General features: G+C 40.6%; 1 protein-coding gene across 2 annotated transcripts; it reads left to right on the top strand.

Annotated features, from left to right (window-relative positions):
- The first annotated feature begins 118 nt into the window (after positions 1-118).
- On the top strand, positions 119-20,925 carry MTERF3 (mitochondrial transcription termination factor 3). Of its 2 annotated transcripts, none has more exons than XM_027973202.2 (8): positions 119-317; positions 3,510-3,858; positions 5,353-5,505; positions 9,834-10,023; positions 14,468-14,615; positions 14,993-15,064; positions 16,442-16,603; positions 20,660-20,925. In XM_027973202.2, exons 2-8 carry the CDS (start codon positions 3,525-3,527, stop codon positions 20,852-20,854), a joined length of 1,254 nt encoding a protein of 417 aa, XP_027829003.1. In that variant the 5' UTR covers positions 119-317; positions 3,510-3,524; the 3' UTR covers positions 20,855-20,925. The 2 variants fall into 2 exon arrangements, with proteins under 2 accessions (XP_027829003.1, XP_014953402.2); XM_015097916.3 differs by having other exon boundaries at positions 119-194.
- The last annotated feature ends 91 nt before the right edge of the window (positions 20,926-21,016 follow it).

A 21,016-nucleotide genomic window follows, 5' to 3' on the forward strand; every position in this document is an offset into this window, starting at 1 on the left:
GTGCCCCCTGCGGCCAGCTCTGTCCACTCCGCCGCGCGCCGCCCTCTCCCCACCCGCGCAGCCGCGCCGATGGTCTGGCCCACTCCGGCCGCAGCCCACGTGGGCCGACGGGAGAGCTAGCGCCGGCTGGCAGAGCGGCGCCGAGGGGCGGCCCGCGGGGTCCGGCTGGGCGGGCGGCGAAGGCCTTGCCACAGGTAAAGGGGGCGCGTTCCCTGCCCGGGGGCTCCAGGTCCGGCCCCCACCACCCTACTCCTTCTCGGCTCTAGGCCGGGCCCCTGAACCGCGTGGCCCCGTAGGCCTTCGCGGCCCCGCGGAGGGTAAGCGATGTTGTTTTTTCTCTTGGCGGGTGAGAAGGGCGCGCCGCGACGCTGGTGTGTTTAGCGCGCTTTGCCCGGTCGGTGGGGGCGCTGGGTGATGGGGCGGGGGGGACACGCGGAAGGAGGTCTACGTGGTGAGGGGGGCTTCCTCCGGAAGTTGGTTTTGGGGGAACCTAAAACGGACCTGGTAGAATGGTCGGGGGGGGGGGTGGGGGGTCGGGGGGGGGTGGGGGGTCGGGGGGGGGTGGGGGGTCAGGTCGTGTTCCCGAGGCCCCTGATTCCCAAGCCGTCCTCTTCCCCATCTTTCAATCTCCTGATCTAAGCCTCCCAGAGGTCGAAATCTTGCACCCTCGTCGAATGTATTTAAGCGCCAATGAAACTACTAAGGTGTACAGTGGAGAACTAGTCTATATGTGTTCAGTTCAGTCGCTCAGTCGTGTCCGACTCTTTGCGACCCCATGAATCGCAGCACGCCAGGCCTCCCTGTCCATCACCAACTCCCGGAGTTCACTCAGACTCACGTCCATCGAGTCCGTGATGCCATCCGGCCATCTCATCCTGGGTCGTCCCCTTCTCCTGCCCCCAATCCCTCCCAGCATCAGAGTCTTTTCCAATGAGGCAACTCTTCGCATAAGGTGGCCAAAGTACTGGAGTTTCAACTTTAGCATCATTCCTTCCAAAGAAATCCCAGGGCTAATCTCCTTCAGAATGGACTGGTTGGATCTCCTTGCAGTCCAAGGGACTCTCAAGAGTCTTCTCCAACACCACAGTTCAAAAGCATCAATTCTTCGGTGCTCAGCCTTCTTCACAGTCCAACTCTCACATCCATACATAACCACAAACATAACCAGAGTGGACTTCAAATTTTACTTAAGGCTTTTGGCTTTTGACGCAGACGCCTTTACCAGATTTTAAGTATTTTGTAAGCAAATGAGTTCACCGTAGTTGCAACCGATTCATTTCTGCCCAGAAAACGCGGGAGCAGTGCGAGACTCTGGGCCGGGGGATGCAGAGATTGGGACGGTGCATGCAGGCATAAAGACAGAGAGCCCTGCTCTCGTGAACGAACAATAGTCAATTGTTAGAAGTATACATGGCAATGAAATGATGATGTAGCAAAGACAGTGCACTTGTAAAGAAAAACAGAAGGATAAACGTTAGTTGTTTGTACGCTGCTGCTGCTGCTGCTGCTGCTAAGTCGCTTCAGTCCTGTCCGACTCTTAGCGACCCCATGAACTGCAGCCCACCAGGCTCCTCCATCCATGGGATTTTCCAGGCAAGAGTACTGGAGTGGGGTGCCATTGTTTGTATAAAGACCGTATAATGAATATGGATAGAATGCAAAAGCTGATCGTTCTGATGTGGGGGGAGTTTTTTTTTTTTTTTTTGAAGGATAATTGCTTTACAGAATTTTGTTTTCTTTCAAACCTCAACATGAATCAGCCATAAGTATACATACATTTCCTCCCTCCTGAACTTCCCTCCTATCTCCTGCCCCATCCCACCCCTCCAGGTTGATACAGACCCCCTGTTTGAGTTTCCTGAGCCATACAGCAAATTCCCAATTGGCTATTTTACAAATGGTAATGTAAGTTGCCATGTTGCTCTTTCCATACATCTCACCCTCTCCCCTCTTTTGGGTAGAGTTTTGATTTGAGCCTGGCTCTAGAGACTTTGAATCGGAGATTTCAGAAGTTTGAAGGAGGACAGAATGCTTGGACAAACTGAGAAGTCAGAACATTTTAGAGCTCAAGAATCATCTTATTGTACCCATAACCTTTTAAAAACTTGCCTTTTAAAGAATGGTTATTGAATCCTCCATCATGGGCCAGTCGTGCTGAACCACCTTGAGAAACTTATCTTCCAGTAGCAGAATTATGGTCTTCTGGCTTCCAGCTGAATGCCCTCATGTGACTGCTGTGCAGAGAATGGATGTTGCAGCTCTGAGGAAAAACACGACAGATTTGGAGGCTCATTTCCCACCAGAGTTTAACAAAAATCACTCATAAGGCTGCTGTAATTACATTTTTCCTCTCTAAAATCATTTCAGAATGACAGAGAGACATTTCACTTGTATATATTACTTTCAGGAGACTTTCCTAAACTGCACATCTCTAAGAAGAGCTTAGACCCTGAAGCATTTATTTGGTCTAATTCCAAACATAAAACAAGCTGAAATTCAGTATGGAGAGAAACAAATCAAAAAGTTGTATGCAGCAATTAAGTCCGAACTCATTTATGTTTGGTTGTGTAATCAGTGAATATAATGATTATTATATGGCTAACATGTTGGGCATTCTCCACATCCTGGACTCTATGCTATATTTTAATGGATTGTCTTATTATATAAAAAATGCATCATTTACCCTTTAATTAAGCTGGCTAAATATAAAAGTCATTTCCTGATTAAAAAAATCTCTTTATAAACAACCACTTTTTCAGTCAAAATATACATATATCCAGTGCTGATTGCTTGTAATACATTTCTATCTTTCATTTTGCTTATTAGTTTGAACCCCACCCCCCACCTCCATTTTGAAAGTCTTTTTCTTTGTTCCTGCAGTCCAACAGAATTTGGTTTTGTTTAATTCTCTTTTGAGGAGCAGCTTTACCTATGAAATAATCAATAGTGCTCCACCCTGAGAATAAAGCAAGAAATGACCTTCTACAATGATAATATTTTGATGATTCATTGAAGACTAAGTAGAATTCTTCTTGTTTTTGTGACTAATGTACATACATAAAATGCATCTGAATAATTCAGTGTTATTTTGATCATCAATCTGCTTCTCAGATGTCCTTCAAATCAAATTTCAAGAGCACTTAATTGCATAACCTTGTTTTCTTTAAATATTAAGTTAGCAGATTCAGCTGTAATTTTAATATTTACAGATGTTTGTTTTAAATGTTTTTCTCATGCCACTGATTTTGCTTTCTGCTTTTAAATTGTAAAGCATATCTTTATCTTTTCATTTCGGAAGTTTCTGTCTTTTGGCTTGTAACTGAAACTGCCTTGTTTTTTGCTTTTCCCATGCTTGAAAACATCTGACCGCTTTAGTCATCTAAAGTAATAAACACCTTTTAAGCAGCAAAAATAATTTCCGGTTTTACCTTTTTGTGGTTTGAATACTGTATTAAATGTTTAAGTGAAATAAATTTCTCTTTTTTGATGGTTATGTATTTCTTTTGTAGGCAACTCTAAGAAAAATGGCGCTGTCAGCCCAACAGATACCCAGATGGCTCAACTCAATTAAGTTGAGTAGCTTCATGACTGCTCTGCAACTCAGAAAAGGTTTTCAGAGGCCAGGGAAAGCATTGTTGTGTGGCATTTTTGCTCATCCCCGTGTGTCCTCTGAGGATTGCTTTCTCCAGTGGGGTTTTAGGACTTACAGGACTTCCTCCACGTGGAATAGTTCCCAGTCCACCAACTCAAGTAGGCGAGAGATTAATTGTGCCCAAAGCACTTTGCTTCCTTCCGTGAATGAGCTGCCACAGAAGACGCAAAAGATGCCTGGCCTTGATCCTGAGCTGTCCCTAGAAGGTACTTTTTCAACTTTCAGAAGACTCCCCTTTGCCTCACCTTGGTAGTTTGAACAAGCTACCTGTTTATATTTTGTTAGCCAATTTCAAGTCATACTTTGTGTCAGGAAAGAAAAAGGACGATCCACTTCTATTCATTTGCTTCTATTATGCAATAATCTGCTTTTATCAGTCCTCTGACTTACTAAGGAAAAAGTTTTTAGATTAATATGTTTAAGATTGTTTTATGGCTATGCCAATAGCCCTTGCTTTCTATGTTCTTTATTTAGATATTTCTAAAAGGTTTATTAGGATCTAGTTTACCCTATTCTGTATACCTAATCAGGGTATAATTTTGCTCAAGTGAAAGTCATCCTTTTTGAGTATACAGTTTTATGCATCTTGACATCATGCTTTAAGCTCTGTAGCAGCCACCACAGTCAACAAATAGAACCAAAAGATCAACTAGAACACCCCAAAAACTCCCTCGTGTAAATTTCTTTAGTCACTCTTCTGCCTGTGCGTCCCATTCTAGGAATATTCCTATGCAAGGAATAAATACTTCACTACAGATGAGATAATGTGAAGTAGATTATAAACACAAGCGAGCTGGGGGATGAGGGCTGCGAGGGGAGACTGGCTGTGAGAAATGAGAAAGGGTAGAGATTGGAGACAGAAAAATAGAACATAAAGTCAAGGCTCTGATTCCTTAGCCCCAGGTGGGTTACAGTTCCCAGGGTCTTTGATACTGTGTTTGACTTGGGTGCCTGCATGCTAAGTCACTTCAGCATGTCCAGCTCTTGGCGACCCCATGGACTGTAGCCCGCCAGGCTCCTCTGTCCATAGGCTTCTCCAGGCAAGAATACTGGAGTGGGCTGCCATGCCCTCCTCCAGGGGATCTTCCCAACCCAGGGATCGAACCCGTGTCTCTTGTGTCTTCTGCCTTGGCAGGCAGGTTCTTTACTGCTAGGGCCGTAACAAAACCTCAGACTCAAGGCTGTACTAGAGAGGGTCACTTTGTGGCAAAGGATTGCAGTTGATGAAAACAGAATCGTAGAAATCCTCTTACAAACATATTTGAGAATAACTTGGAGGAGAAAAGATCCGATCAAAATGACATTTGAGGATATGAAGACTTTAACCCATACAGTTCAGGCTGGTAGAGTATGTTGTACTTTTGGCCAAGTTAACAAGCTATGGTAGTAGACTCAATCTTTCTCAGAAGTACTATAGGTCATTAAGCATTCATACCTGTTGATTACAGTGAAGGAAAGGAATTTTGTCCTGGACTTCAACACATTCCTTACTTTGGAGGAATAGTAGTTGTTATCTAAATAGTCTTAACCTTACCTCTTAGAAGGGAGAAAATATATGGAATTTTTAGATGTTTAACTCAGAAATGACGCCAAGATTTAAAAAGAAGCAAACTAGGCAAGAGACTGCCTTTGTAGAAAGAACGTTTAAGTATACAGATTAGAAAGCTAACTTGCTTCTCTCCTACATCCTGGCCGCAAAGGACTGGACGATGTGCCTCCGTTGTCCCCATTGCAGCCGATCTCTGACGAAGAGGCTGTTCAGATTATCGCAGGCCCTCCATTGCCCCCATCTTCAGTCACACTTCGAGATTATGTGGATCATTCCGAGACTCTGAGGAAATTAGTGCTTCTGGGTAAGTCTAAGTAACCCACACAGTTTTTTTTTTTGTGTGGGGTTTTTTTTTTTTGCCTTTTAAAATTAGCATTTCTATCTTTATCAAAGTACATGCACATGCCTAAAAGTCAAATAGTGTGAAAAGGCTTCCAGTGAAAAACCGTACTCCCAGCTTCATCTCTCCTGACCTGCATCCTGGACTATCTGCTTTTACAGCTCGTTCTGTTGGTATTTAATCTCTAAATGCCCATGTAATCACTTGTAGTGCTGTTGCTTGTTTAATTAGTTTTAGATATCAGTTAATCTCTTGCACACACATCCTCTTCCCCTTCATTCTCTTCAATTCTCCCAATAGGCTATATTAACAATTTTAAAAATAAATCATTAGTCACTGATCCCATTATAATTCTAAATATTGCTCACTGCTCTCTAGGAAGTGTGCTATGATTGTTTTTCTTCCTGTACAACCTTTCATTTTCTTGGAGTTAGTAATTGCTTTGTTTTTTGTTTGATTCCCTTCTTTGAATTCTTTAGTTTTCTTTGAACTTTCAGACATCTTCCAGTGGCTGCTCAGGACAGTTTTTCCTAACCCTCTCAGATGATTTTCCTTCCATTTTCCTACTCCCCTGACCTTTCTCTGGAGCCCACTGTTCTGCTTTGGATGGCATCTTTAGGTGTGCTCTGTAACTATCTTAGCTTGTTGACTAGTAGGATGCACCTAGCATTGAAGGCAGCCAAGAGATCTCCCTGCAAACTTTGATGAGTCCTCTTTTATTTTTAAACCTAACACCTTATTGCAACTTTCTGCTTTTCCCGTTATCTCTGCATCTGGTGTTTCTCTTATTCTACATTCCCAGATAATGAATTGAGGGATTGAGAGGAACAGGATAGGCTCGGGATTGTCACAGACCCATCTGTTTCTCTCATGTCTTGGTCACTGCCTTCGTTTTCCGGAAAAAGTTAGGAGCTTCTTAACGTGATAGTCCTCCTTGGAGCAGTGTTCCCTGGTAATCTCTCTAATATTAGTGCTGTTTCTAAAATGTGGATCTGACTGTGTCAGTGACCTACTTGCAATCCTCTGAGCTCTTCCTGGCCTGGCCCTTGCTCACCCCTTCAGCTCCACTTGCCTGCCACTCCCCTCCTTTTTGTTTGGCCAGGTCTGACAAGTGGAAAACTTAACTGAAGTTCAAGTGACTTCCCAAATGTCTTCTCTGACCCTTCAGACAGAGTGACTCTCCTCTAGGCATCCCCCCTGCTTACCTCAGTCTGGACACTAAGAACACCTTTATAATTGTTTACACATATGTCCCTGTACAATTACTCAGATGTATAGGGAATGGCCTTCGTTCTCAAGAAGCTTCAGGTCTTAAGAAGCATCTAAACAATGATGGAAATCCAAAAACGAAAGGTACAGTGATAAATTCCACATAAGAGATACAAATAAAAGTCTTCTGTGGGCTCAAACGAGAGAGAAAGATGACATCCGTTGCAAGCAGGGAAGCCTAGGACGTCCTCAGCCTTGGGAGAGGTCCCACGGAAAGGGCATGTGGCCCCTGCCTTTGAATAATCGTCAGTATACTTAGAGTTCTGAAATATGTTTAAGCCATTCCTTCATCTATATGCTGATCCTTCAACAGCACGTCCTGGCAGTAACTTAAAAGACAGTGCCCTAGAAGGAACCACAGTCCCATTGTTAAATAGTTTTTTTTTTTTTTTTTTTTTTAATTGAAGTGGGTTGCCATTTCCTTTTCCAGGGGATCTTCCCGACTCAGGGATCCAGCCCACGTCTCCTGCCTTGGCAGACGGGTTCTTTACCACTGAGCCACCCAGGAAGCCGCTGTACAGTGTTTTTGAGGACCCAAGTGTCCTGGTTCTTCTCTGCTTCTCAGATCTGTTTTCTGCCTTTCTCTGCTTGTTCTGTGTCCCAGGAGGCTCACCTCTGTGCTCGGGCTCCTTTGCCAGCTGGCTTCTGAGCAGCTTTAGCTGTGGGAGGCACATGCAGGAGGAGGGGGACGGCAGGTGGGAGCATTTTTTCTGTGTCCCCTCCCTGTCTTGGGTCATGTAACTGCCTTGCTCCATGGCGACAGCTCCTACCGAGAGCAGCCCTTGCTTAATAGCTTGCAGCTCCCTCTGGGTTCACAGGAGACTCCTTTCCTCCCTGTCTCTTTAGCACTAGGGGTGCCCTTGTTTATTCCTGTAACCACTCACACCACTGTACAGAGTCCCTTCATTAAAGTTTTTTCATTTGAACTTGCTCGGGCAACCTCTGTTACCTGCCAGATGCTGGCTGATACACAGAGTGTGTGTAACCAAACTGAACTGATGGGTGAAAGCCAACTTAGGGCTGTGGTCACCTAGAAGTTAGCATCATGTATTATTCATTCTTTATATCCGCAGAAATTGCCTGGTCCCTAAGAGGCATCAGTGACTATTTTTTTTCAAGTTAATGAAATCGTTGAGTCAGCCCACGTGATTTGTGCTGACAGCAATGTGCCCTCCTGGTGAGACTCTGCCCTCCTTTTGCTGTTAAGAAGCAGCTTTTGAGGAATTTGGTTTCAGCACAGTCAGGGCGTGACAGCTCATGCTGAGCGAGGCACTTGAGCACACGTCAGCTGCAATACTGAGTTAAACTGAAGTCCAAACCCTTGATGTGATTTTTAAAGCATACCTTCCCACATTTATCACAAATTTTTAGAACTTTGTTTAAATAAGATAGTTTAGCAAGTAAATAAATAAGATAGTTTCTATCCTATTTATCCACCCACCCAGTAATTTAAAATCTTTTTCTGTTAGTACGATTTTTAAAATTATACTATAGAAGAATTACATCTAGTTATTAAAACTGTAGCTATTAAGGAGAAAGAACCTAACTTCCTCTCCACCTCCAGTTGCGCGTTACGAAGGTAACCACCATCGCCAGTTTGTTGAGGAGCTTCTTCACCTTTTTCTAAACAAATGCATATATTACAGAAAGCCATGCAATGGGTCTGTCTGATGTCTTAGTGTAGTCAAACTTATTACTACTTTCTTTAAGTCTGTGTTTTCTTTCTTGTAGTAATTTTAGAGTTAGTGTATATTTAGAGTCTTAATCGATCTGAAATTAATTTTTGTATCAGCTAGAGAAGGAATTAGTAATTATTTTTCAAATACATAGCTAGATGTCACATTGTGTTTTAATGAACAGTCCATCTTTTCCCCCACTGATTTTAAATGTTATTATTTGAACACTAGATTTTTAGTTCATCTTGGATCTGTTTTTAGTCTTCATTCTCTGTGTGTGTGTGTTTGTATAATCTATTTTTCTGTTACTTATCATCATATCAATGCCTGTTTAATGTCAAGAAGTTTGCGTTTAGAATTATATTTGGATCTATTAAGACTGTAAAGTTACATCTTAAAAACAGTTTGAGAGTTTTTAACCTGAAGATATATTTTTAAGAATATAAAATTTTAAAAAGAAAAAGAAGAATATCTAAACAAAATTATACCTTATTATCTCATGTTTACGATAAGGAATAGGCCTTTCCTATTCACGTTTGATTTTTTTTTAATCAGATAAAAAAATCAGAGAATAAAATGCTCAGTTTTCATGAGAATTTTGAATCAAAAGTTACTTTGATTCCTTGCTTAATTGAGATGGACATCTAATTATATCCATAACCAAAGTCCAATAACTTGCTTTCTCCCCCTTCTGACTTCCTCTCCTGTCTCTTGTCTCATTTGCTTAGACTACCTCAGATTCTGAGACCTTGTGAAGGTGGAAGGTGGTGTCCTTTCTGCTTCGTTGTTACTTGAGAACTGTATATTTCATGAGCTGTTAAATGAGTTCCTTCGAGTCTCCTGTCTTTATGCTAAAGACAGTATAAATAAAGAAGTATGAGTAAATTGAGTAAGATATAGGGTTCGCTTTTGTTCTTCCTATGTAGGGATTCATACGCCAATTTTTAAAATAATGCTTATAACTAAAATGATAAACTTCAAAGAAAGTAGCAGTTCATGGGGCTTGTTACCCTGCAGAATGATCAGTGAAGCAGTTACCATGGAGATCAGTAAGGGCTCATAAGCACCTGCAATAGTATCCAAGAACCCTTAGATAAAGATGATGATGACGATGGATGGAAATTTAGCCCCAAATGCACTGTTTTCCTTTATACATGACTTTGAAAGAAATACTAGCTTTTAATGTATTTTTATTTCTGCAACCAAATTAGAAGTTTCTGTTGGCCTGATTCAGGTCTCCTTTGAACAGGTCATTTGCCTTCATCAGTAATTTTTCTGTTTCTATACATGACATTTAATGACTCAGCCAGACAGGTATCTTCACACAGGGTTTGTCATTTATTCCAGGAGTGGATTTATCCAAGATAGAAAAACATCCCGATGCAGCCAACCTCCTCCTGCGACTGGATTTTGAAAAAGACATTAAGCAAATGCTCCTGTTTCTTAAAGATTTGGGCATAGAGGACACCCAGCTGGGACCATTCCTGACAAAAAACTATGCTATTTTCTCTGAAGACCTTGAAAATCTGAAGACCAGGTAGGGCTGTTAGATTGATTTTCACATAACCCAAGAAGGGGCTGTGAAGAAATAACATTCGTAAGTTTTTCTCTTAAGTCTCAGCAGCACAAGGATCTGCTAACGTAATGAATGTGAATGAGACTTTTTGTTATGGACCTTCTTTGATCAGAATTAAGTATCTAGGGACTTCCCTGTGGTCCAGAGGCCGAGACTCCATGCTCCCAGTGCAGGGGACCTGGATTTGATCCCTGGTCAGGGAACTGGACCCCAAGGGATGCCGCTAAAGATCCCGCATGCTGTAGTGAAGGTCAGAGATCCCATGAGCCTCAATTAAGACCTGGCGCAGCCAAATAAATAAAAAATTAAGTATGTAAATAACTTCTTTTGTTCAGCTACCTATTATTATTTTTATGCTTTCAATTTATTGCTAAGCCACTACTTTGCTGTTTCTCTTTGGAAACTGGGATAAGTTTTTTTTTAATCCATTAACAAATGGCTGAATTATCTGAGAGCACACCTTAAGGTATGAATGGAAGGTATGAAAGCCTGATGTTTTCTATTGTTGTTTCTGGCCGATGTTGGATGGTAGATATTTAACCTTCTTTTGGCAAATACTGTATAATTTGCTTAGTTGCTTCTGTCAGTTGGCTATTTTGGTTTTTCCTTTTTTTAAAAAAAATAGCACTCATAAATATCTGTATACTTTACTCAGTATTCAAGGAATTTATTGAATTTGTGAGAATTGATACAGTCAGGTACTGTTGACCTATGAGGTGAGAATCCTGCTGGGCATTGGCAACATCACAGAGAGTAAGACAGAGTCTGGGTCTTTTAAGTTCACATCTTGGATTTATCGACACTCTGACCTCTCACCTAAATCAGGTTTTCCCAGACCCACTGCATGAGAGCACTATTCACTCTGCTGCCCAAATCGGAAGTACTGATATTGACTTGGACTTCGGGTCTTTTGTCATCCACATCTAAGAAATAACCAAGGTCTGTTGGTTCTATTTGTATCGCTCTCAAATCTTAATCTTCCCTTTGAATACTTGACCTCGGGTCCCCGTCGTCTCACATGAAGAATGCTGCAACCTTCTCCTAACTAATCTGCCTCTCATCTTCTCACCCAGACTGTTCTCACACCAGTTTTGGAGAGCTCCGTAGTTCCTTGAAGGTCTCTGAGTTAGGAAAACACAGAACAACAACAAAAAAACGTATTTCTTACATAATTATTCTTTAATAATTTGAGCCCTTACTATATAAGCAAGGCACTTAGATGTCCTCTCTCCTTTCATGTGACTTATAGTCTGGTGTAACACAGACAGGCTGTTACAGTTCAGAGGTCGGAAGGAAGGGAAATGGTTCTAGGGGACTCAGTCTGATGTGGCCAGCTCTGCCCCTGACTGGAACACTCCTCCTCTCCCCCTGTAAAAACCAGCTTGCCCTTTCGCTCAGGATGCAGTCCAAGGAAGAGTACATACCAAGAGGTGGAGATCACTGGGAACCATGTCAGAGGCTGCCCAATGCACTATTATTTATATCCTTGGGAGAGGCAGAGAGAGGTTAAATAATTTGCCCTAGATACTCCAGCCAGTCTAAGTGGCAAAGCTGAGATTCAGATCCACTTAGTCTAACTAACTTCAGAGTCCTCGCTACTATACTGTACTGCCTCCCTACTTTTAATTCCATGAAGGAGGCATACATTTAAAAGGAGGTTAAGTTAACTTGCTCAAGATCATACATACACATATGAGAATAACAAAGATTATTTTCATATACAGAGTATAGTCTAATGGGTCCTAAACCTGGCTGTCAAATTAAATTGGAACATTTTTTAAAAGAATTACTTGGAATTTTTTAATAGGTAATTTACCACATAAACTTAAAATGTGATACAAAAAAAAGTAAGCTTCTCCTGGAAGAGGCGAAGGTATAATCTGTTTTTGAACTTAGCTTCTGGCTCTGGTATGTACAGATTTATTTTCTAGAATTTCTGTGATTGCACTGACTGCATACACTTGTTTGCTTTTCAATGAAGAGAATTTGAAACATTAAAGAGTTGGTTGATTATTTTTAAGAATCAAATGAATGGTATACATTTAAGTTATTAGAATTTTTTTTTTTGGCTGGGCCTTGTATCTTAATTTTTTATGGGAAAAGTTATCACAGTAGATAACAGTTTCAATAGTGTTTTTTAATCAGATATTGGTCTCTCCTGTGACCAAAAAAAAGAAAAAAAAAAAATCGTAATTGTCCTTTCCAGCCTACTTATTCCTATTCCTCATCAGCCTTGCAAGACCTGTCTACATAGGCAGGTACTATTACCAATTTTTTTTATCAACTAGCTAAGAATATTTTATCATACACCAGCATGTATGTCTATATGCACTCATACACAAGAGCGCACACACACACAGTTGGTAGTATTTATACAACTATGCTGCACCTCACATTCTTAACTCTATTTCGGAGATAGTTTTTTATTGGCTCTTCCTATTCTTTTTAACCCTTTTTTGGTTCATGCTACAGATCTGTCTAGTCCCCTTTTGGTAAACACAGTGGTTATTTTCTAGTCTTTACTGTCACAGAGAAGCTGCAGTGACTCCCCTTTTATAGAAATCATTTCACACATATTGGTATATATCTGTAGAACACATTTCTAGAAGTAGAATTGCTAGGTCAAAGGGTATATGCATTTATAATTTTAATAGATAGATTGCCCTTCATGTTATCTTCGTCGTGAAGTCGCTCAGTCATGTCCGACTCTTTGCGACCCCATGGACTGTAGCCTACCAGGCTCCTCCCTCCATGGGATTCTCCAGGCAAGAGTACTGGAGTGGGTTGCCATGCCCCTCATGTAGGCTTTCCAATTTACACTCCCACCAACAGTGTGCACGTGTGCCAGCTTCCTTATTATCTTTATAATACAGTGTCATTGAGCTTTATAATTTCAGTTCATTGTATTGATAAAAACATTACCTTGTAGTTTTGGAAATAATGTTTAGACCATCAGATGTTTGAAGGATCTTTTCATATGTTGAATGTCTGTTTACATTTCCTTTTCTATAAATTATAATGTGTCCTTTACCATTTTTAATTGGGCCTTTTTCTTTTTTTTTGGTAAGCATTTTTTAACGTATTAACAAAATTAGTTCTTTCTCTATGACATGTTGTAAATATTTTTCCCAAACTGTCACTTGTCTGACTTGGTTGGTGATTTTTTTTTTTTTTTTTTTTTGCCTTGCATTTAAATTTTTGTGTAGTTTTATCAATTTTTTTTCTCTCATCTCCTCTAAGGGCCTGGTTTAAAGGAGTAATAGTCATTTAGTGTAAAATATAAGTTCTGACACATGGTATAAAGATATCATAGTCATGAGGGTTAGGCATGCCTAAGTTCAAATTTCAGCTCTGTCATTAATTAGCTAGTGGCCTAAAACAAGTTATTTAACTTCTCTTAATCTGTGTTTCTTCAAATGCAATGTGAGAAATTTACCTAGCTTACAGGGGTTTGTTTGTTTTTCTGATAAGAATCTAACAAAATAATGTCCTAGAATATTTTAGGCATTTAAAATGGCTTTCACTAATGCTTATAGATTTTAAAATCAATAATGTTACTTTATAGTCATACTTTCTGGACTTTACTGCCTTATTTTGGTTCCCAGAAACAGCAGGAAATTTCTCAGTTGTTAACAAAATACATACTGAAAGACTATAGTGAAAATTATTTATGAAAATACATTCTAAGAATTATCTGACAGTTTAGGACTCTGTGTGTCCACTGCTTAGCTCCCTTCAGAGAACTAAGACCCTAAAGCCATGAGACAATGAGACAGCCAAAAAAAAATTCTTCTTTCCAGTCTTAGCCGCATGCTTTGATTTTTCTTTGTAAAAAGAGTTCTGAATCTCTTAATTTCTGTTTTCTATTCTTAGCAAAAAAATTCTAAAACAGAAGCTCTTTTCTTTTTTTAACCAACCAATAAAACAAGTCAGATTAACTGAAAAGCAAATCTGTTTGTTAGTGGATTTCAGAAATATTTTCTGTTTCTAATTATAAATGGAAAAGCTGGATGGGTACTTGTTTTGTTTTAACCACGTGTGCATGCTTGCTCAGTCATATCCAATTCTTTGCAACCCCATGGACCATAGTCCGCCAGACTCCTCTGGCCATGGAATTCTCCAGGCAAGAATATTGGACTGGGTTGCCATTTCCTTCTCCAGAGGATCTTTCCGACCCAGGGATTGAACCCGAGTTTCTAACATCACCTGCATTGGCGGGCGATTGTTTGCCAGTGTGCCGCCTGGAAAGCCATTTAGTTTGACCATATTTGGGTCATTATATAGAATGTGTTTGCTTAAACTTTTTTTTTTTTTTGGTTTGTGAATGCTTCAAAAACAGTTACTTTCGAAGGTAGCAAGACACTAGTAAATATTTACGATATGTGCATGTATTTTGTTTCTCTAGGGTGGCTTATCTACAGTCAAAAAATTTCAGTAAGGCGGATATTGCACAGATGGTCAGAAATGCACCATTCCTTCTGAGTTTTTCAGTGGAGAGATTGGATAACAGACTGGGATTTTTTCAGAAAGAGCTTGAACTTAGTGTGAAGAAGGTAAAGAGAACTGGAGAATTCATATGCTTCCATGTCAGCTACATTTAGTAACTGTTGAAGCTCATGTTTCTAACTGATGCCTGGCCTGTATGCATTCTATCAATGCCTGGTATTTTCTGTACAAGAATGGATTACCTTACTAGGTTAATGATATTGCTATATCATTTTATGATAATTCCATCAAGTGGCTTCCTTAACTATTATTTTGGGCATTTGTTTTTTTCCTCAAACAGTAATAAGTATTTGTATTTCTGGGCTCCTTAGCATTTCTCTCCTGGGTCATATTTAAAATTTTACTTTTATATCCTACTTACGCCTTGTTTTTTCCAAACATATAGATGCATGTATATTAATAATAGATTGTTTTATAACTGTAGACTAGAGATCTGGTAATTCGTCTCCCACGGCTACTAACTGGAAGTCTGGAGCCTGTGAAGGAAAACCTGAAGGTAGGACAGCAGTAAGTTTTGGAGAAACCTGCTTCTGAAGTGTTTAAGTCCTCTGAAGGTAATGGGTTTTGCTCTCATCATCTTAAAGAAAACCAGATTGTAAAAGAATGGATTTCTAAGAAGGTGGACCTAGGAAATAGTATGATAAATATACTGCAGGTGGTTTATTTTAGTTTATAATTTTTTCACATATTGAGCAGGTGTTACATGAGTCAGTTGCCTTGCAGACATTGGTACCGTAATCCTAGAGGAGCAGGTTAGGTATCTGGGTGGGACCTGGAAGCCACTTCCTTTGCCCAGGATGAGGGTCTGTGTCGTTGTCCCCTGGGTGGGAGACGAGCGGCAGCGTCTGGGAGCTTCTTTGCAGAGGGTAGTGCCAGCACATTGCTGTGCCAGGACCCAGCTCTAGTTCCATCAGAGAACACACCAGACACGCTACTGCTGTGTAGAACCAGGGGCAGCTGACTTGTTAGTGTCTCACAGTGGTCACGGGATTTGAAATTATTATATAAGGCCTATTTGCTGAGGTGCCTAAGGTGTTCGATACTCAGCTGTTGAAGAAATTTGTATTGAGCAACTGCCCATGTTCTTTTCTGGGGAGACAGTTCCTGCCGTTGTGGAGTTTACAGTCCAGTGGAAGGGATCGCCTGCAAAGTGATGAGAGCGATGGATGGTGGGGAACCATAGGATACTATGAATGCACACAGAGGACCGACCTATCCCACATTGGAGTTGTTTTTTTTTTTTTTCAATCATCTCTGTTTGGAATTTTAACATTTAGCATTTCCAGGTGACATGATTAGGAGTGTGCTTGGGAGCAGAGGCTCAGAAAGCACTTTGATAATCTTCCTGCCAGTCTGTGTGGTGTAGGGTCCATACAGATAACCTGACCAGGCCTCCTGTGGCCACTGTTCCTCTATCTTGTAATTATGATGGCTGCTTTGGTGAGCTTCGTAATGGTCATCAGGCTGTGAGTAGCTCACCCTCAAGAGAGAGGTTTAAAATTCAGGCTACCCCAGAAGCAAGCAGTCACGAACCCTTACTGGCACTGGCATAGCCATCTCCGGATTTTAATGTCCTTAAATTTTGAAAGAATTAATGTGTCCTCTGACATGTTACCAAAATAACTATTGGTGTTGGCGATTCATGGGCTTCCCTGGTAGCTCAGTGGTAAAGAATCCACCTGCCAATGCAGGAGACACAGGTTTGATCGCTGGGTCGGGAAGATCTCCGGTATTCTTGCCTGGGAAATCGTATGGACAGAGGAGCCTGGCGGGCCGCAGTCCACGGGGTCTCTAAAGAGCTGGACTCAACTTAGGGACTGAACAACAGCAAGCAGTGACTTTCGTGCTCCATCACAACTCTGCTTTCTTTTAGGTTTTTCAGCTGGAACTAGGTTTTCAGCAGAATGAAATTCAACACATGATCACCAAGATCCCGAAGATGCTAACTGCAAATAAAAGGAAACTGACCGAGACTTTTGACTACGTGCACAACGTGATGCTCGTGCCCCACCACCTCATGGTCAGGTTCCCGCAGGTGAGGCGCTCCCAGCTCTCGGTCCTGGAGAGCTGCCGTCACCCCTCGTCCAGAACTCCCGCAAGCACACCGTGCTCTCAGCTTGTGAAAAGCCCGTGCTGTTTGTGAAAGAATCAGACCAAACACAGTCCAGTTCGGAGAGCTGTATTAAGACCATATTTCTTTTTTTTTTTTAATTTATTTTAATCGGAGGCTAATTATTTTATAATATTGTAGTGGTTTTTGCCATATATTGACATGAATCAGCCACGGGTGTACATGTGTTCACCATCCTGAACCTCCCTCCCTCCTCCCTCCCCATCCCATCCTTCAGGGGCATCCCAGTGCACCAGCCCTGAGCACCCTGTCTCATGCATAGAACCTGGACTGGTAACCTATTTCACATATGGTAATACACGTTTCAGTGCTATTCTCTCAAATCATCCCACCCTTGCCTTCTCCCACAGAGTCCAAGAGTCTGTTCTATATATCTGTGTCTCTCTTGCTGTCTTGCATATAGGGTCATCATTACCATCTTTCTAAATTCCATATATATGCGTTAATATACTGTATTGGTGTTTTTCTTTCTGATTTACTTCTCTCTGTATAATAGGCTCCAGTTTCATCCACCTCATTAGAACTGATGCAAATGCATTCTCTTTAATAGCTGAGTAATATTCAATTGTGTATATGTACCACAGCTTGCTTATCCATTCGTCTGCCGATGGGCATCTAGGTTGCTTCCATGTCCAAGCTATTGTAAACAGTGCTGCAGTGAACATTGGGGTACACGTGTCTCTTTCAATTCTGATTTCCTCGGTGTGTATGCCCAGCAGTGGGATTGCTGGGTCATATAAGGCCATATTTCTTTTTGCCCATCTTTGTATCGAGACCACAATCTAGCAAATGTAATAGTGGGATTACTTGTGAGAGAGAAGGGTATCCATATACATCTCTGGAGGAAAAATAAGCGATGAATCTGTTTCTCTGGTTTTTACCTTATCTTCATTCAGCCTGTTGGAATCTAACTTGTTCTCTCCTGTGTGCTTCTCTATTCACATGGAAATAGATCACTTAAAGATTTTTTTCCATTCTAAATGTATTTTATTCACAGTCTGCCTAAATCCATTAGTTAACAAGCCATGTTGTAATGATCTCTTATCAAAGCATGTAGTTCTTAGCTCCAGTTAGTCATCATGCCAAAGCCATAATTATGTTTTCTAAGCTGATCAGACTTTCCTGTTCTTTAGCTGGTGAGTGACATTATCTGCTTGTTCAGAAGAATGTTTCTTTGAAAGCAGATCTTGTCTGATTTATACACTGCTTAATTCCCTGCACCTGGAATTAGAGGGGACCAATTAGTAGGTACTGGATAGATATCTGTTGAACAAATGAATGAAAGTCATCCTTCTTTCCTATTTGGCATGTGAATAGACACTCAGTAAGTATTCAGTGGATAAATGAAAGATTGAATTGCATTAAAGTGATTCCTCCATTTGCTACATGTGTTCTCAATGAAAAGGTGGGCAATGAAACATGACTTTAATACAACTCTCAGAACTAGCCTGCATTAGGTACAGTTTCCTCACAAACAACATTTATTTACCTATCGTATTTCACTGTGAATGGGCCCTTAATAGAGAATTTTTGTTTCATCAAATGCATGAGTATTCATTATAAGAAGCGTTAGAAGCCTGCAGGGGTGCAAATTTGGCTTTATGGAACCATCATAAAGTAAGTAATCTTCAACTAAAAAGCAATAACAGTTTTCCACTTGGTTGATAGATAATTCCGTGAGACTAGAGCATGATAAGAGAAGGTGATTTGAGGATGTAAAAATCAGTGAGTCATGGTCTGTATTCTCATGGAGCTTATAATCTAGTGTGGAAGACAGGTTTTTAGAATGTAAATTGCTTTACATTATGTTAGAGTCTTAGCCAGATACCATATACAGCTATTGATTTAATTTAGGAGAGGCAGGAAGATCTTAGAAATAACAACAGCTATTGTTTGCTTATTTACTATGTGCCAGCTCTGGCTGTACTGCTTTACTTGTATTAATTCATTTAATCTTCACAGCAGCCCATATAAGGTAGGTAGTATTATTGTCCCTACTTCCCAAATGAAGAAATTAAGCATAAAGAGATCAGTAGCTTGTCTAAGGTTACCCAGGTAACAGGGGCCAGAGCTCGGATTAGAACTCTGGCAGTCAGTTTGAAAACCCATGCTCTCCTGAGATCTACTGCTACTCTAAGGAGTGACATTTGAGTTGTCAGTAGAATGAGTTGGGTTTAACAATGGACAGAAATTTTGCAAGTAGAGAAAAATATTAGCTTGACTAGATACATCAACGGAGAAGGCAATGGCAGCCCACTCCAGTACTCTTGCCTGGAAAATCCCATGGACGAAGGAGCCTGGTAGGCTGCAGTCCATGGGGTCGCTAAGAGTCGAGCATGACTAAGCGACTTTACTTTCACTTTTCACTTTAATGCACTGGAGAAGGAAATAGCAACCCACTCCAGTGTTCTTGTCTGGAGAATCCCAGGGACAGGGGAGCCTGGTGGGCTGCCGTCTACGGGGTCGCACAGAGTCGGACACGACTGAATCGACTTAGCAGTAGCAGAGATATCAAAATCAGTTGTTTAAAAACACAGATTTTTTTTGTTGTTGTTAGGTACCCCAGATCCTAGCTTCTGAGAAGCCCGGTTATAGATGTGTGGCTTCCACATTGGGAGGATTCTCAGACTCATATGTAGGGTTTTTTTTTTTTTTCCCTTTAAAAAAAGAAAAGCTTCATTAATGGAAACATGGGCTAAACTGACAGCTAGGACTGTGAGGGAACTGATGTAGGCGTAAGAGTTTTGGCTGGTGCTTTAAAATCTTAGTAGTATGAAACCATTTTCTCATGCAAATGACCGTTCTGGTTGGTACATAATTTTATGATTAATTAAAAATGGAGAAGCACTTCTAACTTTAAAACTAGGGTTAATTTAGTCATTTCAGAGCAGTGACCATGGAAGGTAAAAGGTAACAAAAGCAGTGAGAGTAATAACAAGGAAGAAATCACTTTCAGGAACGAGGCTTATCCCTTGTTTCTCCTCTTTCCTTATGGGTTTCTGTGAAGGCAGAGCTGAAGTCCATGTTAGGGCAGAAGGGGATCGAGAGAGAGAAAGAAACTTCAGCAGTGACTTTGGGACTTGAAAGATCATACAAATCTAAATCGATGATAATGAATTCACTTTGAACCACTGGGAAACTAATATAGTTATCTAGTCGTAAGCTGTATAATTGCCTCAAAGCGTTATTATATTTAGGAAATGAATAATAGTTTGGGAGCTTCAGAGTCATGTGTGGTCTTGTCTGTATGTTGTGTAAGCTGAGAGTGACTGGACGTGTCATATATAAGAAACACCTAAACGCTTCTTATGTCTTTTGAGCAATAATAATACGATAATCAGAATAGTTACCACAATGAAGGCAGAGTAGCGCATAATTTGTTTCTGCCGAGAGAGAAAAAGATGTTCCAGAAGCAAGCCAATCTCGTGTTGAGTTAGCACACTATACTTTTACCCCATTCCTCAGGAGTTTTAACTCCAAAGCAGTTAAGTTGCTCCCCTGAAGTCCAGGTTCATTTCATTTTAATACCAGTCAGAGGGAGCAACAGGAATTTAAAAAGAAAGAAAGGGAAATAGGGAAGCTTCGCAGATTGTGAAATCTTACACAATTTTTCATGCCATAAAGCACCATCTCTTACTTGGGTTCTCCAGCTTGGCAAGCATCAGAATCACTTGGAGGACTTGTAGGCCCCACTCTCAAAGTTTCTGATGTAGTAGATTTGGGGTGGGACCTTCGGGTTTGCTTTTTAAGCAGCTCCTCCGGTCTCTCCAAATAAATCTGGCCTTTGCCTACAGTGCAGCACTTCATTATTTTAGAATTGTTCTGAATTTAGTTTTGAGTTCCTAATTTTTAATCATAATTTCTTAGTAGAAGCCAAAGGGTTTAAACACTCTAGCATTTACCATATTTATTGAACATGTGGTTAATTCTATATTTTTTAATTCTTTTTTTCTTTTCTAGGTATTTAATACAAGGTTGTTTAAAGTCAAAGAAAGACATTTGTTTCTTGCCTATTTAGGAAGAGCACAGTATGACCCCACAAAACCTAACTACATCTCTTTAGACAAATTGGTATCTGTGCCTGATGGAATATTTTGTGAAGGGATGGCCAAGGCATCAGTACAAGACTTCGAGAAATTCTTAAAAACTCTTTAGTTTTTGATGAATGTTAAAATGTAATAATGTAAAGTGAATGTATATATGAATAAATATATTTTCAAATAAAAGCTTCAGACCTCTATTATAAATTTGAGGACACTTCTGATAGATGCTTCTTCCAAGTTTCTGGTGACTCAACTCACATTTGACTCAACCATT

This window comes from Ovis aries, chromosome 9 (assembly GCF_016772045.2).
Source record: "Ovis aries strain OAR_USU_Benz2616 breed Rambouillet chromosome 9, ARS-UI_Ramb_v3.0, whole genome shotgun sequence".
In the NCBI taxonomy this organism is placed as follows: Eukaryota; Metazoa; Chordata; class Mammalia; order Artiodactyla; family Bovidae; genus Ovis; species Ovis aries.